This window comes from Sesamum indicum, linkage group LG2 (assembly GCF_026168435.1).
Source record: "Sesamum indicum cultivar Baizhima isolate 11 linkage group LG2, ASM2616843v1, whole genome shotgun sequence".
Classification (NCBI taxonomy): domain Eukaryota; kingdom Viridiplantae; phylum Streptophyta; class Magnoliopsida; order Lamiales; family Pedaliaceae; genus Sesamum; species Sesamum indicum.
In genome coordinates, this window is record NC_142658.1 from 16,844,911 (window position 1) to 16,865,646 (window position 20,736).

The 20,736-nt window shown below is 34.3% G+C and overlaps 2 protein-coding genes across 2 annotated transcripts; one reads left to right on the plus strand and one right to left on the minus strand.

The window, feature by feature from the left end:
* The first annotated feature begins 1,727 nt into the window (after nucleotides 1–1,727).
* On the plus strand, nucleotides 1,728–15,197 carry LON2 (lon protease 2). The gene is made up of 17 exons (XM_011071968.3): nucleotides 1,728–2,042; nucleotides 2,163–2,278; nucleotides 2,544–2,652; nucleotides 2,741–2,910; nucleotides 5,022–5,113; nucleotides 5,278–5,457; nucleotides 5,534–5,617; nucleotides 6,544–6,671; nucleotides 7,191–7,392; nucleotides 7,482–7,688; nucleotides 8,750–8,880; nucleotides 9,898–10,111; nucleotides 10,486–10,788; nucleotides 10,959–11,153; nucleotides 11,698–11,943; nucleotides 14,459–14,560; nucleotides 14,826–15,197. The coding sequence occupies exons 1-17, from the start codon at nucleotides 1,936–1,938 to the stop codon at nucleotides 14,907–14,909; spliced, it is 2,670 nt and encodes an 889-aa protein (XP_011070270.1). The 5' UTR covers nucleotides 1,728–1,935; the 3' UTR covers nucleotides 14,910–15,197.
* A 988-nt stretch (nucleotides 15,198–16,185) lies between these two features.
* On the minus strand, nucleotides 16,186–19,425 carry TRN2 (Tetraspanin family protein). The gene is made up of 2 exons (XM_011071970.3): nucleotides 18,825–19,425; nucleotides 16,186–16,648 (listed from the first exon to the last, which is right to left on the minus strand). Exons 1-2 carry the CDS (start codon nucleotides 19,320–19,322, stop codon nucleotides 16,331–16,333), a joined length of 816 nt encoding a protein of 271 aa, XP_011070272.1. The 5' UTR covers nucleotides 19,323–19,425; the 3' UTR covers nucleotides 16,186–16,330.
* Nucleotides 19,426–20,736: the final 1,311 nt, after the last annotated feature.

Genomic DNA, 20,736 nt, shown 5'->3' on the forward strand with positions numbered 1-20,736 from the left:
TAAATATGTCATTTATAGTTAGCTATAAAAGAATATAAAGTTCATAATAATATTTCTATTTTTGTCATTCAAATATAAGTATATACAGTTTAATTTTCAAAAATAGATAATATGTGTTTTAATTGATAAGAAAACTATTTATTCTATTATATGTACTTCACTTTCTAAACTTAATTGGTACTGTTAAACAAAAACAAAATACTCTCCAAAATCGAAAGTTTGTATGTCGTTATTCACTATTTAATATGAAAATAAAAATAAAAATATTCAAACCGTACACATAGTATTACTCTTTTAATATTCGAACCATATGAGAATGTGTTTTTGTATGTGAGAATAAGGATAATTTTTATTACATATTAATCTTATAGAGCTTATAAGATTTTTGAAAAAAATTAGAGAAGTTAACTTTTTTTCAAAAAACTTATAAGATTCAAATCATCTTATTTTGAAATCTTATAACATATTTTTTTTTAAAAAATAGGCCAAATACTTTTGGAGCTTATAAGCTCTCTAATATCTTTTAAGATATTTTGAGAAGTTTATAAATTTGGCCAAACACCTTTTAAATCTCTAAAGAGAGAGAGAGAAATCATTCTAAAAAGAGAAAACGTGATGAGGAGAAGCCCATCACCCCACCCTCGTCTTCTTTCCCCGTTCGATCTTTCAACAACCACATAAATTCCTTTGCCATCGACCCCTTCTTCTTCAACACTGACAAAATCAACCACACACATTTAAACAAGGAGATGATCTGCAGTCAGTCAAATTGAATTCATGCGAAAATCAAATTTGAACTTTAATGTACTGCATAGAACAACATTGACGATCCTTGTGAAGAAAATCCAACACCATAGACACCGGCAAACCATACATGAAAGAAAGGCAAAGGGCACTGTGCTGCTCGGGACAGTTGTTGCAACAATTGAAATGAGTGTAGCACCTGACTCCTAAGGATGTAATTCCCGTTAAAAGTGAGGGTATGTTGGGAAATTCATGCGACAAAGTTGAGGACATAAAAAGAGAGCAAAATACAACCCCAAATCGACTGTTTTTTTCGACTTATAATCAGTCACAGTTATTCATGATTAGAACCACCTAAATTTATGACCCAGTATCAGGCCGACCTACTCAACAACGAACTGATCAAAATGTTAATCAACATATCACTATAAAGGATTATGAAAGATATCACTTCTTATACACTAAAGTAAATATACCAGAGGAAGAATCCATCCAAGCACTTTATTTAACTACTAAAGGAATATGTGGTGTTGGGCTCATTTTGCACACCCAAATTAAGTCAATTTATCCATTGAAAAAAGGTGGAGGCTGAATTTAACAAGTGGTCTTCACTTTAGCCACCATTGTCCATTCAAATATAATAAACAAAAACATTTGATCATGAGGAGAGAGAATAGAAAAGACAATGCACATTCAATCATCCACACAGTTGAAGTTGTCTAGTTGTTCCAATTATTAAGAAAAACCTGTCTGAATTAGATGTAATTGTAGTTTCTTTATGACTAAGATGTAATTGTTGCATACAATTGATGTTATTATATACCCATTATTTAGTTATTACATCAGATATCATTCTTATTGATTATAAGTCATACAATAAAGTTGAATACAATTTATTCATTTACAACGTCATAATAAATCGGTATATATTTTTTATTAATATAATATAAATACATTTATGGTACAATATATAGTTGAATTTGATCAAAGTTAATCGAGAGTAGTACTTTCGTTGCCAAAGCGCACGACCACCTCTTCTTTTTCATCACTTGTCCGATTTTTGTTTCTCCCTTCATCTCTTCCTACTAATTTCTTCCCCGCATCCTTTTCTCAATCAATTTAGCTTTAATTTTCGTCACAAAATTTCTGTTATTAATTCCTGTGTGAAAGGAATAGAAGCAGACGGTTGGTATGGCGGAATCGGTGGAGTTGCCGGGTCGACTCGCAATTCTTCCCTTCCGGAACAAAGTATTGCTGCCTGGTGCAATTATTCGTATTCGATGCACTTCACCCAGCAGGTACCTTCTGTTTTTACGTCCAATTCTTCTTGCCGGCTGAATCTTATGATTCTTTTTAGTTTCCTCGTTATTCTATTTTCTGTATTGAATGAAGATTACTTGTGTTTGTTGTGGTGCTAGTGTGAAATTGGTGGAACAAGAGTTATGGCAGAGGGAAGAGAAAGGACTAATTGGTATTCTGCCAGTTCGTGATGCTGCTGCGGAGTCTCAGTCTGCAGCGTCCACACTGGCTCCAGGTGATTAACTTACACGCTGAGTCTGATGGTCTGAGACAGGATTTTGTTTCTTTTTTACTGTGGTGGGGGGTCCAACATCTGACCTGATTAAGAGAATAATTGTGGGACCTGGTGTAGTATAGAATGACTCCTCTGATTATTGAGCAGGTTTCTGGTTGAGTCTTGATTAGATAATTTGTAACGTAATAAAGATGATGATCATAAGTAACCTTAGTAGCAGTATTGTGATTATGATCTGATGAGTTGTTATGGAACTGTCTTGAAGGCGGGGGAACTAATTTAGGAGAAAGAAGCTCCAAAAATCAAGAGGAAACATCCGACTCCCACAAACATGGTGGCAAAAATCAACAGGAAGTTATCCACTGGCATAATAAGTATACCTGTGTTACTGAAGCTGAATTCTGTTTTCTGTGTGTGTTGCTGAATTATGTTGGTCACTGGTGATCTATTTTTGCTTTCCAGAGGAGTTGCTGCCCGAGCTTTACATCTGTCAAGAGGAGTGGAGAAACCAAGTGGCAGGGTCACCTACATTGTTGTTCTTGAAGGCTTGTGCAGATTTAGTGTGCAGGAGCTGAGCACGAGAGGAACGTATTACACCGCCCGCATCATTCCCCTTGATATGACGAAAGTTGGTAAAAATCTGTAAAATTCTTTGTTTCATGGTGCATCTATAAGGACATAAATTTGGTGAAGAAATACTCAAGTTAAAACCAACCTAATACCAAGAAGCACAGGCAATCCTCTGCTGGCTTTTACGTAGTCATGTAAGAAAATCATGCATAACAATGTTGTCCTTGAATGGGGGTTTAGAAGAAGTAAAGTTGTATGAATTAGTATAGCTGCCCTCTTTTTTCATTTAGGTTACTCTCAGGAAATGAAAGGTCCTATGTGCTTCCTTTACTAAAATGTATAGGCATGCTAAGATTTTGCAAATTTCAGACTTTGCATGATAAATGCCCATAAGTGGGTTCTCTATCTTTCGATATTGAAGCTGTCATTACCTGATCCAAAATTGTCTGTTCCCTGAGAAATTCTGTTCTTGAGAGGATTTTTAATCTCTTCAAATTGTGTTGCTTGGGCTGCCTCTGTGACTGTAAGCATAAATGGAGGAAAGAAAGTCATTGGAGTTTCACAGGTTAACCACCTCTTCTTGTTGCAAGATGTTAATGTTATTATGTGAGATGAACAAGAAAATAAGTGGGTGTGACGTAGTTCATCAGGTTAATTTGCATTGGTGTTTTACTAACTCATTGGAAAATTTGCAATCCAGATCACCAGGGTGGAAATTGAACTAATTGAGCCGCTCATATTCTTGCAGAAACTCTTTGTACAACTAGTTGTTAGTTTTTTTATTCATCAAAGCCTCTGGTGCACATCTCTAAATGTTATGTCTATTGGGATCAGTTAATTGTTCAAGGTTTGGAGAAAGCTATTCAACTGACACATTGAAGAAAGTTCAACTAATGAGGAATCACTATGGAGGATTAATGGGCTAAAAAGGTTTGGAGAATTGGAGAATGACTCAACTCAGTAATACAACAATTACTTGCCAAAGCATTTTAAATGGCAAAGAAGTCATAAAATTATCCAACTTACATATTGTAGAATATTCAACCAATGATGAGAGTTAGCAAGAATTCAATTTTGAGGACTGTACAGTTACTTAGCAGTGCAGCAAGGATTCGCGAGAGCCTTCTATTTGTTTCCCAACTAATCCCCCATAATGGAATCCTTTCTATCACTCAATTAGGGCATTGGTTGAATTTTCTTCGTCCCGTACATCAATAAGTTTCTTAGCATCTTTTATCAAGATGCTGGTCAGATGCAATTTTTAGTTTGAAATAATTAATTGGTGATGACATGGTTCATCCAGCTGATCTGCCTTGTTTGTGTTGTTGTTTTAGCGTTGGATAACATGTAATTGAGGTCACCTGGTTGGATGTGGAACTATGCTTATTAATACTCTTCCAACCTATATAGTTTAGTTTGTGAAACCCAGAAGCATCTGATGGGAAGTTCTGAATTTGCTAGCGGTGCTAAGTTAGTTGGATAATGGAAACATAGCTTTAAGACAACTGGGAGAAGTTGAGATGAAACTTTTGGTATTTAATCCGTTATGCTACAGTTTTTCTATAATTTAACTTAAATTATTCATTATCCAAGGACATAAAATCTATGTGATCCATCTCTAATGGCATTTAATCCTCTTTAGCATTTTTTCTTATTAGAAAGTGTTGTGTCTAGTGAAGTCTGCTTTTGTGCTTACCATAATATAGTTGATGAAAGTTAACAGTCACAGATTTAATCTTTAGCGTTGCTGTTATTGTACCAACTTTTAGTGTACTGGCAAAAAATGAGAGCAGAATATAGGTGTTGTGTAAAGATTTATTTCATGCATTTACCAACCAATATTTGCCAACCTGGATGACCCTTTCAATTAAAGGTTCTGAAACCTTTGACGGGAATGAAACTGAATGCTTGCACTCTGTTGTTTTCTTTATTTCTCGGCACATATTATACATGCTTGTATCTGTGGAATTTAATCATTTTTCAAATTTATTCTGTCTGAGAAGGGATCCATTGAATGTGTTATTTTTTCTTGCACTGACAAGTTGTCTGATATCCATATCTTTGCATTTTGATTTCTCTTGCCGCCATCTATGTTGGGAAAAATCATCTTCGACATTGAGTGTACAGAGCTTTATCAAGAGGCTGATTTAAAACCCTGTGATAATATTTCCAGAGATGGATCAAGTGGAACAAGACCCTGATTTCATAGCGTTATCCAGACAATTCAAGGCCACAGCGATGGAGCTCATCTCTGTTCTTGAGCAGGTAGCACTTGAGGTTTGGTTTTAATGATTGGTTGTTTAATATATGCTAAAGCATTAGTGAGGAAGTCATGAGTTAGTTGAGATTAGACATAGATTTCAATACTTTGCCTTTGCCCACTTACAATTGATAATGGTTGCTCTGATTTGAGTTATTTCTGTATCTAGAAACAAAAAACAGGAGGGAGGACTAAAGTTCTGCTGGAGACGGTTCCTGTTCACAAATTGGCTGATATTTTTGTCGCTAGCTTTGAGATTAGCTTTGAAGAGCAAATATCCATGTTAGATTCTGTTGATGTGAAAGTGAGGCTTTCAAAAGCTACTGAATTGGTTGATAGGCACTTGCAGGTATGCAGCCGACAGGGTTTATACATTTTAGGATCCTGTAGAATAATGAGTCACGGTAATTTTGCTTGCCTTGTAGTCAATTCGTGTAGCGGAGAAGATTACGCAAAAGGTTGAGGGACAATTATCGAAGTCCCAGAAAGAGTTTCTACTCCGTCAGCAGGTCCGTATTTTTCACGAATATTGAGTATTTCAGATTTCTGTGAACTGAAAAAGAGAAAGCTCCTCTGCCTGCAGAATTTTTATTATATATTTAAATTTCTCTATTCTGGTGCTTCTGTCGTGCATCTTTAGCTTCTGGGGTTGCATGTTAGATGTTTCTCAAATGACCTGCTCAGCTTCTTAAGGATTCAATCCTGTGATCCAACCTATAAAATTGAGATTGAAAAATCCCAATTCTGCTTGACGTTGGTTTTCCCATGCTTTTATATCTTTTATACGCCATGGAGATCATATGTTATTTTTGAGTTCTACCTGGGAAATGTTATCCAGCTTTATAATCTCCATTCATTCTGCATATTGGTTTTCATTTTTTCAATACTTTTGGCACCAGCAATCTGATATACAATGAAGAAGTTTTGTTAGATATTTTTCGTTTTTATTGGGACCAAAGAAAATCTATTAGCAATTTGTTGACAACCATTTACGAAGACAAAACTTGTAATCCCCATATCTCTTGATGCTTCCTCTTTATTATAATTTTCTTTTGTATCAAGATGAGTGTTTCTGCTATATGCATTGCCCTCCTTTTGCGTCAAAGGCTACTGGACTGATCTACCATAAGCTAGATATAATGTTTTGTTACTTTTATATGGGATGTTTTACCATCAGGTAGTGGTTATGTGGTTTCAGTTCTAGAATGTGGCCCTTCGCCAAATTAATATAAATACCACCTCACTTAACTGGGGTGTCACTTTTGTCTTACTTGGTAACTGTTGTGAAAAACCAAGTTGAATCCATGTTGCATGAGAAAAATGATTTCAGATATTTGATTTCTGCACCTGAGAAAAGCACCTTCCTTTTCTGACTTATCTGGCATTCACTAGACTCTGATAGTGTGCATAATGCTTTTTTTCGGACATGTACCAGATGAGGGCTATAAAGGAAGAACTTGGTGATAACGATGATGATGAGGATGATGTGGCTGCTCTGGAGAGGAAGATGCAAGATGCAGGGATGCCAGCAAATATCTGGAAACACGCTCAGAGAGAATTAAGGTATAAACGCACTAGGGGATTTTATAGAAGAGATTTTCATTATTGATATCCAGGTTTGGTATCACTCTAGCTGTAGAGAACCATAGTTGTTAAGCTCTGTGATTAACAATCTTTTTAAGCTTTCCACTCCACAGCTTTCTGAGAGATGCTCACTAAATTTATCAAAGCATTGTCTTACATTGTGGTTGAACTAATGGAGCCAAGTCTATATTTTTCATAGATTTTTTTGTAAGTCATGTACCTGGCACATCTGATTCAATTCTTAGAATACTTTCTAAATTCATATTATAAATTGCTCGTAGTCGAAGCATATGCAGTTTTGCTTGCTAGTCTTAAGCAAGACTTTTCACAGGTGTATCTTCTACAAACATGATCATATGTTTTTTTGTAGAGTATACGTGGCACCATAACAATCATCCATGAAATAAACTTCTAAATTTCTATTTTATGATTCCATATTCTGAATTTTGAACATAGTGGAGGTTTTCTTTTAATTTCCAAATTAAATTCTTATATCAGGAGACTTAAAAAAATGCAGCCTCAGCAACCTGGATATAATAGTTCTCGTGTGTACCTGGAACTTCTTGCTGACCTTCCATGGCAAAAGGCCAGTGAAGAACGGGAATTGGATTTAAAGGCTGCAAAGGAGCGACTTGACATTGACCACTATGGTCTAGTAAAGGTCAAGCAGAGGATAATTGAATATTTGGCCGTTCGCAAGGTTGACTTCTTGTTACCATTTTGTGCTTGATGTTTCCTCATCTAATAGTTGTATATGAAACCCGAATCTCTCTCAAACATGTCATGCAGCTGAAACCAGATGCAAGAGGACCAGTATTGTGTTTTGTTGGTCCACCTGGTGTTGGAAAGACTTCTTTAGCTTCGTCAATTGCCACTGCTTTGGGCAGAAAATTTATCCGCATATCCCTAGGTGGTGTTAAAGATGAGGCTGACATTAGAGGCCATAGGCGTACATATATTGGTAGCATGCCTGGGCGCCTTATTGATGGACTGAAGGTGAGAACTGATCTTACAGAACCTTTCCTTTATGTTGCTTAATCTGCAGCTGAAAGAAGAGCGAATTCTGGGCTCTTAGCTTGTATGAGGTAAGAGGTTTATGTGTCTTCTGTGGGTATGCATCTTATTTTGTGGCTGCAGGTAGTAGATGAATGAGTTTAGTTGATCTATGGGTGCAAGTTCCTATTACTCTTGTTTCAGCACTCGAACAAAGTTAGTGATGCAAGTATTTAAACATAAATCACCTAGTGTATACGAGTAAGAGAACTAATTGCATGTTTTGCAATGAAACGGCCAATGGAACGCCATTTAGAGAAACATGGGTTGCTTAAGAGTGGTCAAATAAACTTTTTTTGATAATTAAAGTTGGCACTTTTGAAATAGTTGACATATCTGTTTGATTAAACAATTGCTTGTTACGATAGGTATATGATTGATTTTGGAGTGATTTCCTCCATTATTATCCTCCACTTGTGCAACTTCACCTATACAAATGAGAGAATGAAAATGTTCTGGCTCTTTGGGCATTTTTGCGTGTGTTATGCAAAACGGCCAGACCTTTGCACTGTTTAGTATGGCCTTTCTTTGAAATTAATATGTTTATCTTGGTGTAGTTTTTATCAATTTTTTAAAAGGTTTATTGATTTGAGAGTCAGGGTTTGCTTGTTGCGTATTGACATTTTCATGCTTACACTAAATGTGCTGTCCGCCATCTGAGTTTTGGACATTTCTGCTTCAAAGGGGATAGAAGCTAGAGTCTCAGTTGCTCCATCTGTGTGTTAACCTATCTACATGTCTTTCAGTAAAACTATACTCATCAGGTAGGTTGGTTGATTAAGCAGCTTAGTTGCTATAGAATATTTTAACTATATTATGTGCTTGTTTCTTCTGAATGATTTCATAGGGTAGTAGTTTTGCACGGCTTCAGAATTCAGAACCAATGTCCTATTTTGAATCAACCTTCTATTTTTGGATTTTGTTGAAATTGGATGAAAGATGATAATTATCTAATTTTATACTTTTCCTGTTTGTGAAGTTCAAGCATTCTTTTGATTTTCTAGAGAGTAGGTGTTTGCAATCCAGTTATGCTGCTGGACGAGATTGACAAAACAGGTTCTGATGTTCGGGGTGATCCAGCTTCGGCGCTACTTGAAGTCCTTGATCCTGAACAGAACAAAACCTTTAATGATCAGTATCCTTTCACTATCTATTTTTGGTAAAAGTTTTGATAATATCCAGACAATATTGACAAGCTATTTTTCACATAATTTATCATGCTGAAATATCTTCTTGTTGCTTGTCATTATATTTTTAGTCTTAGGAAATGTATGGCGCATTGTAAGGGTTGCTCTTAAAGTTTACTTTTGGTGGCTGGAACCTGGCATTGTCAAACCATATGAAATTTCTTGTGCAATTTTAACATGAATTTTTATATCTCTTAATCTGTTTTCCATCTCCTTTGTCTTGCTTTTGCCCCACCATGGACAGATGGTTATGTGTGTGGTTGGAGAACAAAGGTGAACAGGTAGAGTCAGTCAGGCGAATTATTGCCATTTTTTATAATTTCTTAGAGAGAAAAACATGATTAAGTGAACAGATGAATATTTGCCACAACCTTCTGGGCATAGTTTAGAGGCGCGCCTCTATGAAGCCCCAGCCCTTTTGGGCTAGAGATTGAAAAAAACTGGGCGAAAGCCCAACCGCTATTTCAGCTGATTAATAAAAAAATTCAAAATATCTTGCAAAACGGGTGAAATCAGAAATTAGGTTTTCTTCTTTGCTAAAGAAGAACAGCAGAAAACGTAAAGAAGAAAAGAGATAAAAGTGATCAAGAGAATAAAACCAATGATGACGAGATTGGGAAAGATTTGGATTTTAATTGATGGATATTATATATTTGTGTTTGTTTTATAATGATTATGGAGTATTTGTTTAATCGTCTTGCATGTTTTGAATTCTTTAGTTTTTCCTAAGATGTATTATTTTGCGAATTTATTTTATGGTATGATTAAAATTGTATCTAGTGTTTATATTTACTTATTTGTGCATTATTGATGTGAATATATATATTGATGTATGAAATACATAATTTATTTCTGTATTTGTGCGCCATACTATAAAAAAGCATGCTTCGTCGTGCGCCGTGTGCCATTAACAACTATGCTTCTGGAAATATATTACTGATGTGATCCTTGATTGAAGTTTTTAGCTATTTGAATGTGCCATTTGACCTTTCGAAGGTTATTTTTGTGGCTACTGCAAATAGAATGCAGCCTATTCCTCCACCGCTCTTAGATAGGATGGAAGTCATTGAGCTGCCAGGATATACACCTGAAGAGAAACTTAGAATAGCAATGCGACATCTAATTCCACGAGTTCTTGACCAGCATGGCTTGAGCTTTGATTTCCTTCAAGTTCCTGAGGTATAGAAGTTATCAAGCAATTGTCTTTCTGTAATATTATGATGATGCTAGATATATGATTATCCGGGGATATTGCATATGGGTTTGCCTTTAATAGATGGTTCAAGTTGCATGCTGCTTTATGCACATTATTATCAATGCCAAACAATTTTATTACCACAGATGGTAAATAGTTTGTCTCTGTTGTCATTTCTTTTTGCAGTGCATTATAATATTTAATACATTTGTGATTTCTTAGGTGCTTAACACTTTCTTATATAGAATTTATTATTAATATTAAGCTAGAAGTATGTTGTCTGTTCAACAACCATTTTTAGGGAGTCCTTTGTACATGTTATCCAGAACCTAGTCGATCCTTCTTGATTTTATGGTAGGCCATGGTGAAACTTGTCATTCAAAGGTATACTAGAGAAGCTGGCGTGCGTAACCTGGAGAGAAACTTGGCTGCCTTAGCTCGTGCCGCAGCTGTCAGAGTCGCCGAACAAGATCAGGCTGTGCCACTTAGCAAAGATGTCCAGCGGTTAGCATCACCATTGTTGGACGGTAGACTTGCTGACGAGGCTGAAGTGGAAATGGAAGTAATTCCAATCAGTGTTAACAATCATGATATATCAAATGCATTCAGGGTCACCTCACCTTACATTGTGGATGAGACTATGTTGGAAAAAGTACTTGGAGTAAGTAGAATTATCTTCAAATTTACCAGTTTAACTTATTGAGTTTGGAACCCCAATCACTCGGTCAAAAGCTGTTTGTTCTGCTATTGTACCTATTTGTCTTGCCTATCTGCTGTGTAATTTTTTACAAATAAGGATCGATATAATTCTGTACATATGCTGAATTTCAGCCCCCAAGATATGATGATAGAGAAGCTGCTGACCGTGTTGCAACTCCTGGTGTATCTGTCGGACTAGTATGGACAGCCTTCGGTGGGGAGGTTCAATTTGTTGAGGCTACTGCAATGGTGGGAAAAGGTGATTTGCATCTCACAGGCCAACTTGGGGATGTTATTAAAGAATCAGCACAAATCGCACTGACCTGGGTAATGGTTTCCATTCTTTGATTGCACATGCTGATATCAGGCGCCTTAAAAATTATCATACTTGTCTTGAGGATTTGTCTTGTTCAAATGTGGAGATGAGGTTCAGGTACTAGGAAGTGTTGCAACTTGCCATCTAAAAACTGTGGTTATAAATGCTTTTTCTTGTATCTCAGAACCAAATTCCAACTTTTCTGGAGCCCACCTCTGGGGATTTTGTGTACTATCTCAACTTTCTTGTGTGAGGCACGGTTATGAGTGTCTCTTGGGCTTGAGGTAGCCTGTCACTTAAGGTTATCATGCCTGTTGGAATAGGTGATGCTTGAATAAAGCAATGTTGACTTGCCACTTAAACCATTTAGAAGTATGCTCCTGTGAAGTTTTGATGTAAAATGGAAACCAAGTCCAGTCTCATGATCCGATAATTGCTTGGGATAACAATACTGACTAAGTGCATTGTGAATTTTCATTTTCTTCTAAGAGAAGTTGCATTTCTGCAAGGTAAAGTTCCTTTTGTAATGATTCGTGGTTCTCTCTTCGTATATAGGTCAGAGCAAGAGCAACGGAACTTAAATTGGCTACTGTGGAAGAGAGCAATCTCCTCGAAGGCCGAGATATTCACATACACTTTCCTGCTGGGGCTGTACCGAAGGATGGGCCCTCAGCTGGTGTCACTCTTGTTACCGCACTGGTTTCACTCTTCAGTCACAGAAGGGTTAGAGCAGACACAGCTATGACTGGGGAGATGACTTTGAGGGGTTTAGTGTTACCTGTAGGTGGTATCAAGGATAAGGTATGCTTTCTACTGCTTTTACAGGGCTAATTTTGGTTCTGCTAGTGTAACCCTCTACTTTGTAATGTCATTAACTGAGTTTATAGTCAAAGGTCCCTACAGACATGCGAGGTGCATGCTTCAATGTTTGCCTTATTGAAGCGCATGGCCATACAAATGAATTAGCAATAATTCATTAATTTGGCATATATTAGTAATTTTAATTTTAATTCAGTAAGTACAATTATAATTTGCTTAAACAAAAAGAAACTGCAAAATGAAATAGGCAGAACAAGAAAGAACAGGAAAAGAGGAAAGGACAAACAAAAAGACAAGAAGAAGAGGAAGAAACCAAAAAAAAAAAGAAAGAAAGAAAAAGGAAAGAACGAAGGAAGAACTAAACAAGAGCAAGAAAGAAAAGGGAAAAAGTAGGAAAGAAGAAGAGGAAGAGAAGGAAGAAGGAAGCAAGAAGAAGAAGATAAGAAGGAAGAACGCAATATCAGGGGCTGGAGAGAATTACCATGAACGGGGCAGAAAGCAAACAAGGGTTTTGGCTTTTATTCTCTCTTTTTCAGAAACAAACTTGGTAAACTTCTTGGGGAACTGTAAAAAAGACAGGTTGCACCAGGCAAAAGCACAGAGCAATGGATGGAAAATGGAGCTCGACTGGTGCCTTTAGCATGCCCTTTAAGTGAATTACTAAATAATTATAATTAATTGTAGAAAATCAAGTAATTAGTCTTTAAATTTATATTGATTAAAATGATAACTTGATTAGGATTAAATGTTATAACTAATTAATTAAACAAATGAAAGAATTACCTGATAGTTTTATAAATTTTTATTTTTCCTTTTCTTTTTCTTCTTCTCTGTGGATTCACCATTTCCCCCGACTCCAATCCCACCGAACCACACCACCTGCCGTAGCCAGCTACTCTACCCCCACCCCATGCTACCCTTTGCCACACCCTGAATTGCACCAAAGCTTACCTCCAGGGTACCTCATGTCAAACTCAATTTCTTTGTTCATCTGTGTGGGCATGTATGTTCATGTTTGTTGCCTGTAGGAGAGAAGTGTAACAAAAGTTATGAATTTTAAACTTGAAAGTTGTGGGTTTTTGTACAATCTTTTAGTTTTCTGACAGACTTTTTTGGCCTATTTAGTGGAGGGTAGGGGCACAACATCCGCCGAGCTGGCTTGATTTCGTGCTCAACTCAAGCTCGAGCTCCATTGTTTATGTTTATGAGCTCACGAGCTCACCTCTCTTATTTCTTTTTTTTAATATATCTTTTTATATTTTTAAATATTATTATACATTTAACTACATATTCAATATTATATCGAGTTTATATTCAGAATTCACCATATATTAGAATTATTAGTCAATATCTCATGTTTTAATTTTAGATAATAATAAATATGGTATTCTTTTTTATATTATCTAACAAAAAGCTTAATCGACAAGTTAGCAAGTTTTGAAACATTTTTTGTATATTATTAATTAATATAATGCATATGATTTTTTTATTTATAGTTGCAATATCCTCTAGAACAAAGTATATTTGTTCCAAAGTTCACCATATATTACAATTATTCATCTATATCTCATATTTTAATTTAGATGATAATAAAATATGGTAGTTTTGTTATATTATGTAAAAACAAACTTAATCAACAATTTAGTACTTTTTATAATTATTTGGTATATAAATATTTAATATAATGAAATAATGCATTTTCTCGTTATATTTTAATATCCACTACAACAAAAATGCATTTGTTTCAAAGTTTCACCATATATCAGATAAATTATTAGTCAATATCTCATTTTAATTGTAGATGATGAGAAATTATGGTATTTTGGTTTATATTATCTAAAAACAAGCTTAATTCATGGCCGTTAATTTCCTTTTCATCACATTGCTTCTTATCGGGCTTCTTATGAACATTTTGTTTGTGGTGCTCATTCTCTTATTTGGATTTTTGAGTAATTATTCCAGATTGTAAAGTAGTCCATATTTTTTTTATTGTCCAAATTTTCTTTGAGGCAAAAACTAAAATAATAAAGCTCGAGCGCATGAGCCTGTTTGTGAGCTCGGCTTGTGATTGACAAGCTCAAGCCTGTTAAATTTCGTGGCTCGTCGAGCACGAGCTCAAGGGAGTTCGAGTTTGAGCTTGGAATTTTTGGCCGAGCTCAGCTTGTTTGCTCCCCTAGTGGACGGGCAAGAAGGACCTTATACCCTCTCTGGCTAATTTTTTTATGGAGATCACTGACATGGAGTATAAGTCTAATTATGTAAAAGGCAGGAGTCATTTTGTGTAGTTCCAATAGTTAAAAGGTTTTTGTATATCCTAACGGTTAACTACACCTAGATATAGTGTTTATATATCCTAAGGGTTAAATATACTCGGACAATGTACACGTTGTAAATAGATAAAGTCACTTATTTTACTTTCACTGTTGAATAATTTGATGCATCATTGCTTACCATTATACATACTTTTTATATTATTACTTAATTAAGCACTATACAGGTTTTAGCAGCCCATCGCTATGGAATTAAGAGAGTTATTCTACCAGAGAGGAACTTAAAGGACTTGGTAGAAGTGCCTTCAGCCGTACTCTCCAGTCTGGAGGTAAAAATCTTGAACATCATGGTTGTGCGTTTAGTAATTCTTTGTAGCCATGTAGCAGCTTAGATTTTACTGATGAGGGAATTCTCACATTTCTGTTTATCAGTGTTACCTGGAATCTATTTTTTAAGCTTCTTACTTCTGTTAGACTGAGATCTTATTGATGTATCAGTTGACAAAAGCTAGGAATCGAATTGTGAGGTACGAATAATGAAATCAGAAACGAATGGGCATCTAATTCATTTTTTATGATAAATCTTGTTAATAGATATTACTTGCAAAGCGGATGGAGGATGTGCTGGACCAGGCATTCGAGGGTGGTTGTCCTTGGAGACAACACTCAAAATTATGACCATCCTTGCAGCTGGACAAGCATCTAAAGATCGCCCTGCTTCCTTTTCAGACCACAAAGTTGGAGACTGACAACTGAGTAATTGTGTATGGCAGAGTTTCTGCTGATGAAGTCAAGATGGGGCAATTAACAGCTGCTGGAACTATTGACGGGACAACTTTTGATTCATGCTATTGTAACATTAACCTTGGAAATCTTTCCCACTCTTTCTTAATCTTGACGGTACTATGTTTGCAAGAGCGTACAGCTTTTTCTTCCTCTTTCATGTTGATACAAGTTTTCTGTTAATAGTCGTCCCGACCCTTCCCTCCTTAACGCTTTATGATGTTTGTTCTTTACAAGGTTTTATACTCAGTTGACGTTGAGGTTCTTCATTCCAAAATACGACGGTTTAGTATGGGGTCGTCTTCAATTACCTTAATTGAGAAACACCTCTGCAGCTCTCACACGTCATGTCTTATATGTCAATCATCCACCCCAAACAACTCTTTGTAAACAGTGAAATATCACATGTATGTTTTGCTTTAACGACATTTCATATATTGATGTTACCATAACGTCTACTTCGTCGAATATTATTTCATCTAATAATCGAAGAGAAATTCTTTCAAAAAGAAATAAAAATGTTTCTTTAAATCAATTAATTAGGAGACATGAGAGGCCCATCCAGACCCATGAAAGCATTATTTTTACTGGCAACTCGCACACTTTCGGCGCCTTCCTCGAGTTAAGGAATCCCACTTTGACAAATATTGCTTTTTTTGAGAAGCATTAATCAGAGAGTCAATCAGAAATCAATGCTGCTTTTGCAAAAGATCAAAGTTGAAAATCTTGTCGTGTGTTCACATGCTGCTCTTTTTGCAATGTACCAACACCTAACCTTTTCAAATTTGGACTATAAATTGGCCACATTAAGGCTGTAATAACCTAGTTATAATTTACTCTATAATCTAATCTCCAGTGAGACAGAAAAGGATAGTTAGTTTGATTGGTATGAGATTTTTCGTAAGTATGTGCTGAGTGTGATATAATTTAAATAAAAGTATAAAAATAATAATTATTGTTATGTAATTTATATACGATATATTTTTGTGTGAAGTATAGGACAAAATTTTACTCTACGATTGGAGTTTATAACTTTAATTGTTGTTACAATTCTCTTTCGAGATAGAAGTACAAAGCTACTTTCTCGCAGTTTATATATATTTTTAAGCAATGAATTTTATTCGTATTCTCTATCAACGAAATTCGTAAAAAAAAGGGGTTTTACTATGTATTTCAGCTTGCAACATAAAATCTTTTTTTCCCGTGGCATTAACTTTCTCCAAGTACTTAATAATGTATATAGTTCCAAGTAACAAGCTAGAATTCACAAACAATAAAAATCTCCAATCTTAGCTCAAACAAAGCCCAAATTCCTGTTAATTGTAAGGATTTCCTTGCTTGTATTTCCTAAAAAGCTCTTCTGTTTTGGCATTTCTAAAAGCACAACATCCAACTAAGTAAACACAGATCAAAGGGACGAGAGTTAAGAGCAAGATGATGTCTGCCCTCCTCCACTCCTTCTTGATATTGGCCAGCAGTCCTGCTTTGCATGAATTGCATGAATAGCAAAGCTGTGTTTGGTCATTGCTCCACTGCAAGCAGTCCATATCTGCTGCTGTGTTTATGGGACTGATCCAATATGTTGGATTCACAAACGTGTACCCACATTCTGTCGGCGGTTTACAGCATCCTGACTGTACGTACACTTCAAACACTCAGAAATATTGATCACTAGTTAATTAGTTTGCCATTTTCTTTTTGGTTTTTCAACATCTTGTAATATTATGTGTAATTTAAAAGAGTTTATTAAACTATTGAATTCATGTATTCAAATGAACAACAGTTTTCCAAACAGTGAAAATATGCTTGTTCTCATTAAGTATTTTTATAGATAATGTTTTGGATCATTCTCATTTCAATCATTACTTGTTTATATATATATGTATGCATACATATAAAAGATTTCAATCATCATTTTATAAATTAATAATATATTTTCTTCATAATGAGATGACATAGCATCACTAACAATTCTAAATCAATGAAAAGTAGAGTTAATTACACTTAGACTCCATTTGAAAATGCGAAATTACACTTTTCTCCAAAGAAGTTTGAAATTACACTTACATCTCTTTTGAAAATTGTTCATTTACACTTGACACCCTCTGTCTAGGATTTGGATAAAAAATATCAACCCTAACAAAAAAATTCATAAATTTTCAAATTTGCCACCCATTTAATATTTTTATGTGTATTTTTGTACTTATAAAGTGATAAATGTAATATATATATGTGGAGTGGGGTTAACATCATGAAATTTTTTTTATTAAGTACAAAATTATTACATGAGAATATTAAATGAGGGGTTAAATAAAACTTTATATAATTTATTTGTAACGTCAACATTTTTCGTTCAAACTCTAACAAAAGGAGGTCAGGTATAAACAATGAACTATCTGATAGAGTGTAAGTGTAACGTTGGAAGTTTTTTTTAGAGGAAAGTGTAATTTTTCATTTTTAGAGGTGATCTAAATATAATTAACTCTAAAAAAATATAATTAATAATTTATTTAAATAAAAAATTATTTGTTTTGAAACAACTAAAATAATATATATAAAATTTAACACTAACAATATAAAATACTATTTTATGGACTAATAAATCCAAATATAAATTAGAAAGTGAGAAAGGCAAGCAATGGTATATAGCATTAGTTAGGACAAGTATATGTGCACATGTATTGGAGATTCTTTATATGCTTAATTAAGTTAGTGTAAATTAACATTGACATCATCACCACTCTAAGAATCATTTGGCAAAAATATGATAAAGAACGTTAAGCTTAACAAGCTTTGTGATCATGCCAACTAATTAGCTGACTTTGTAAACTTCTTCATATTACAAATAAATAAATAAATAAAAGTCTTGTAACAATTAAATTTTTGCATGGATATGTCTGTTGTAAATTTCCAATGATTTTTGCTATAACTTACAACGAAGTTGTAATCTTTATTTTTATTTTTTATTTAGAACGCGTTCTAGAGGCTCTTGATTACAATTTTTTTGAAAAATATTTTATAAAATATTTTGCACTTATAAAAGCATAAAGTGTGGTGAGTTTTTTTTTTTTTTTTTATACAATGAGTTTAGAATATCGAAAAATAAAATGTTACGTATTTATAAGCTCTCCTCCACAAAGTAAAGAACTTTTAACTTATTTTACAAACTTCCTTAATTTTATTATTACTATTACTTACAAAAATTGACATTAATGGGAATTTTTCTAGTGCAAGCCATTTTCTACATATCTCAAAAATGTTCATATTCTAAAAATTGAAAACAGAAAAAACAATCAAAATCACATACTTTCTCAAGTAGAGCATGTCATCAAACAATCATCCATCATTTTATTATTATTATTAATTATTGCATAAACAAGGTTAATACAAATTTTTTTATAAAAAAAAAAAGAAAATAAAATAACAATATGACCATCTAAATTTTTTAAAAGATCTCACTGTCTTTCACGTTAAGGGGTTCTTTTTTTTTCCCCCTAAAAGTTGGAAGCATGCATTTTGTTTTATTTTTATTCAATAATTTTTTATTTATATTTCACCAAATACTTCACTCATTTATTTTTCTCCTAAACTTGCAGCTTTCTTACCCTCACCTTCCATCTACTTTAACTTATTATCTCTCTCTTTCTTTTAATATTTGATTTATGCAATTAAAAATATATTTTGAAAAAATAATAATAAACTTTTAAACATTTTAATTTATTGTGCATGGTCGTTCGAGTGATTTTCACAACAAGCTCAAAACCCTCTAAACAAAGCTGCTAAAACCAAATAAGGCAAAAGTGGTCGCACCTGCAACGGGCTGATATGAGCGTTGAAGAAATCCTGAGCCATACGATAACTCTGGTTGAGCTCCGCGCACATACTGCTTGAGCTAAGACAACTCCTGATCCTATCCCACTTGTAAGAACTCCGGACCCTTCTTCTCAGCCACCCTGAGAAATCATCAAGACTGTACTCCAGGTAAGCTCGACTCGGGGCTGGATGTCCCGACCCTCTAATGGTCACCATGTACACAAAAACCACCAAGCATGCAAGAAGCACAATCGCAACAAGCATGGCAATGAGGTAGAAAATCAGCAGCCAAGGAATCCTCCAAAACCCTCCAATGAATCCAGCAAGAGCCACGACCAGGATAAGCACTCCAAGAATGATAACTGGCCATTGTAGGATTTTCACACAGGAGTTGTCGGCCTCTGTGGCGAGCCAGATCCCGGCACCGATGATGGGGATGGATAAGATCATGGCGACAAAGTTTATGGCTCCTATGACATTGCTGCTCAGGGCCATGGTTGGGGAAAAGGGCAGTTCTTGGAGTTTGAAGAGTGAAATATGGGGTTGAGATTTGCCTTTATGAAGGAGGAGGTGGTTTTGGTGCCAGCTACACTTAACTTCTGTTACTTGGATTGGATTTGTAGAGGTGGTAAAGTAATGAATTAGGGATTTATTTAAATCGGGTTTAATAAAATTTATCTCCACATGATATTATAAATTACCTACTTATAAAAAATAATAGTAATTTACTCCCCCGTATTATTTTAAATTAAAGTAATTTACCTCCTTTGTTTAAAAACATAAATTGTTGCATCTTAAAATATACAGAAGAGTAAATTGCTATATTTTAAAAAATATAAACAAGATAAATATTATTTTTTAAATAAAAAAATAATTTTCTTATTTATAATATCACAATAAATATATTGTATATTTTCCCATATAAACCGGTTGTTTGTGGGTCCAAAATTTTTGAAGTATTTGGATGGTAACAGGGTGTAAAGAAGGAAAAGTAAAGACGAGAAGAAATTCGTTGCTGCAACACAAGTTTGTGTTCTGTCAGCACTTTGGATTCCTTATTAAAATATAGGACAAATTGTTCAAAATATTGAATTATTAACAATAGCAAAAAGCTCCTTTATATAAATAATGATCTTCAGTTAATATAAAATCTTACTTAAATTTAGAGTTGATATCTTATTTTTAAAAATCGACACACTAAATTCAGTTTCCGTATATAATTTATATACAAAAATTATAAAATATATTTGAAGGATATATGTACAACATATACATATACATATGTACGGGTAGCCCCAGCCGCTACCTTCCCTTCCTTTTCTAGCAATTTTTACTACGATATGTTTTCTAAATATCAAACTTAAAGTAAATCATTTTTATGAATATGTAAATATGCACATAATTCAATACTGTTGAATTTATATATACACACACATGTAATCTCATCATCACAACAATTATTTTTATAATATCATCCACAAAATTATACATATATCTATCGAATATCACAAAATAAAACTGATAAAATTAGTTCACATATCATAAATCCAAAATGAGACTATTTTTATTGATGATGAAGAGAAAATCACATACTAATCCGACATGATTAAAGTACAAAATTTGAACCTAACTCTTGATGAGTAAATAGAAAACATGGACCTTTTACTTCAAAGTATCCCAAAGGCTCACGTGCCCCCTTAACAGCTAATTTTCTCTGTTTTTCTCAAATTTTGCATTTTATTTCTGCTTACATTCTTCATAACCTTTTACTTTTCTCTTTTCTCAATTTCTGCATTCTATTTTCTTTATCCAAATTTCTCAAATAACTTCTCATGCTTTTTATTTATTCATTTAAAATATATACATTTTTTTTTTTCAAAAAATATCTTTCTTTAACCTTTAAAAAACT

What these genes read in the sequence shown, in the direction of transcription:
- TRN2 (XM_011071970.3), bottom strand. Translation starts at nt 19,322, where the DNA reads ATGGCCCTGAGCAGCAATGTCATAGGAGCCATAAACTTTGTCGCCATG. An exon ending in CTCATATCAGCCCGTTGCAG is followed by an intron (nt 16,649 to 18,824) that starts GTGCGACCACTT and finishes GTGTACGTACAG; the next exon opens with TCAGGATGCTGTAAACCGCC.
- LON2 (XM_011071968.3), top strand. Translation starts at nt 1,936, where the DNA reads ATGGCGGAATCGGTGGAGTTGCCGGGTCGACTCGCAATTCTTCCCTTC. An exon ending in AGCGTCCACACTGGCTCCAG is followed by an intron (nt 2,279 to 2,543) that starts GTGATTAACTTA and finishes ACTGTCTTGAAG; the next exon opens with GCGGGGGAACTAATTTAGGA. An exon ending in AATATTTGGCCGTTCGCAAG is followed by an intron (nt 7,393 to 7,481) that starts GTTGACTTCTTG and finishes CATGTCATGCAG; the next exon opens with CTGAAACCAGATGCAAGAGG.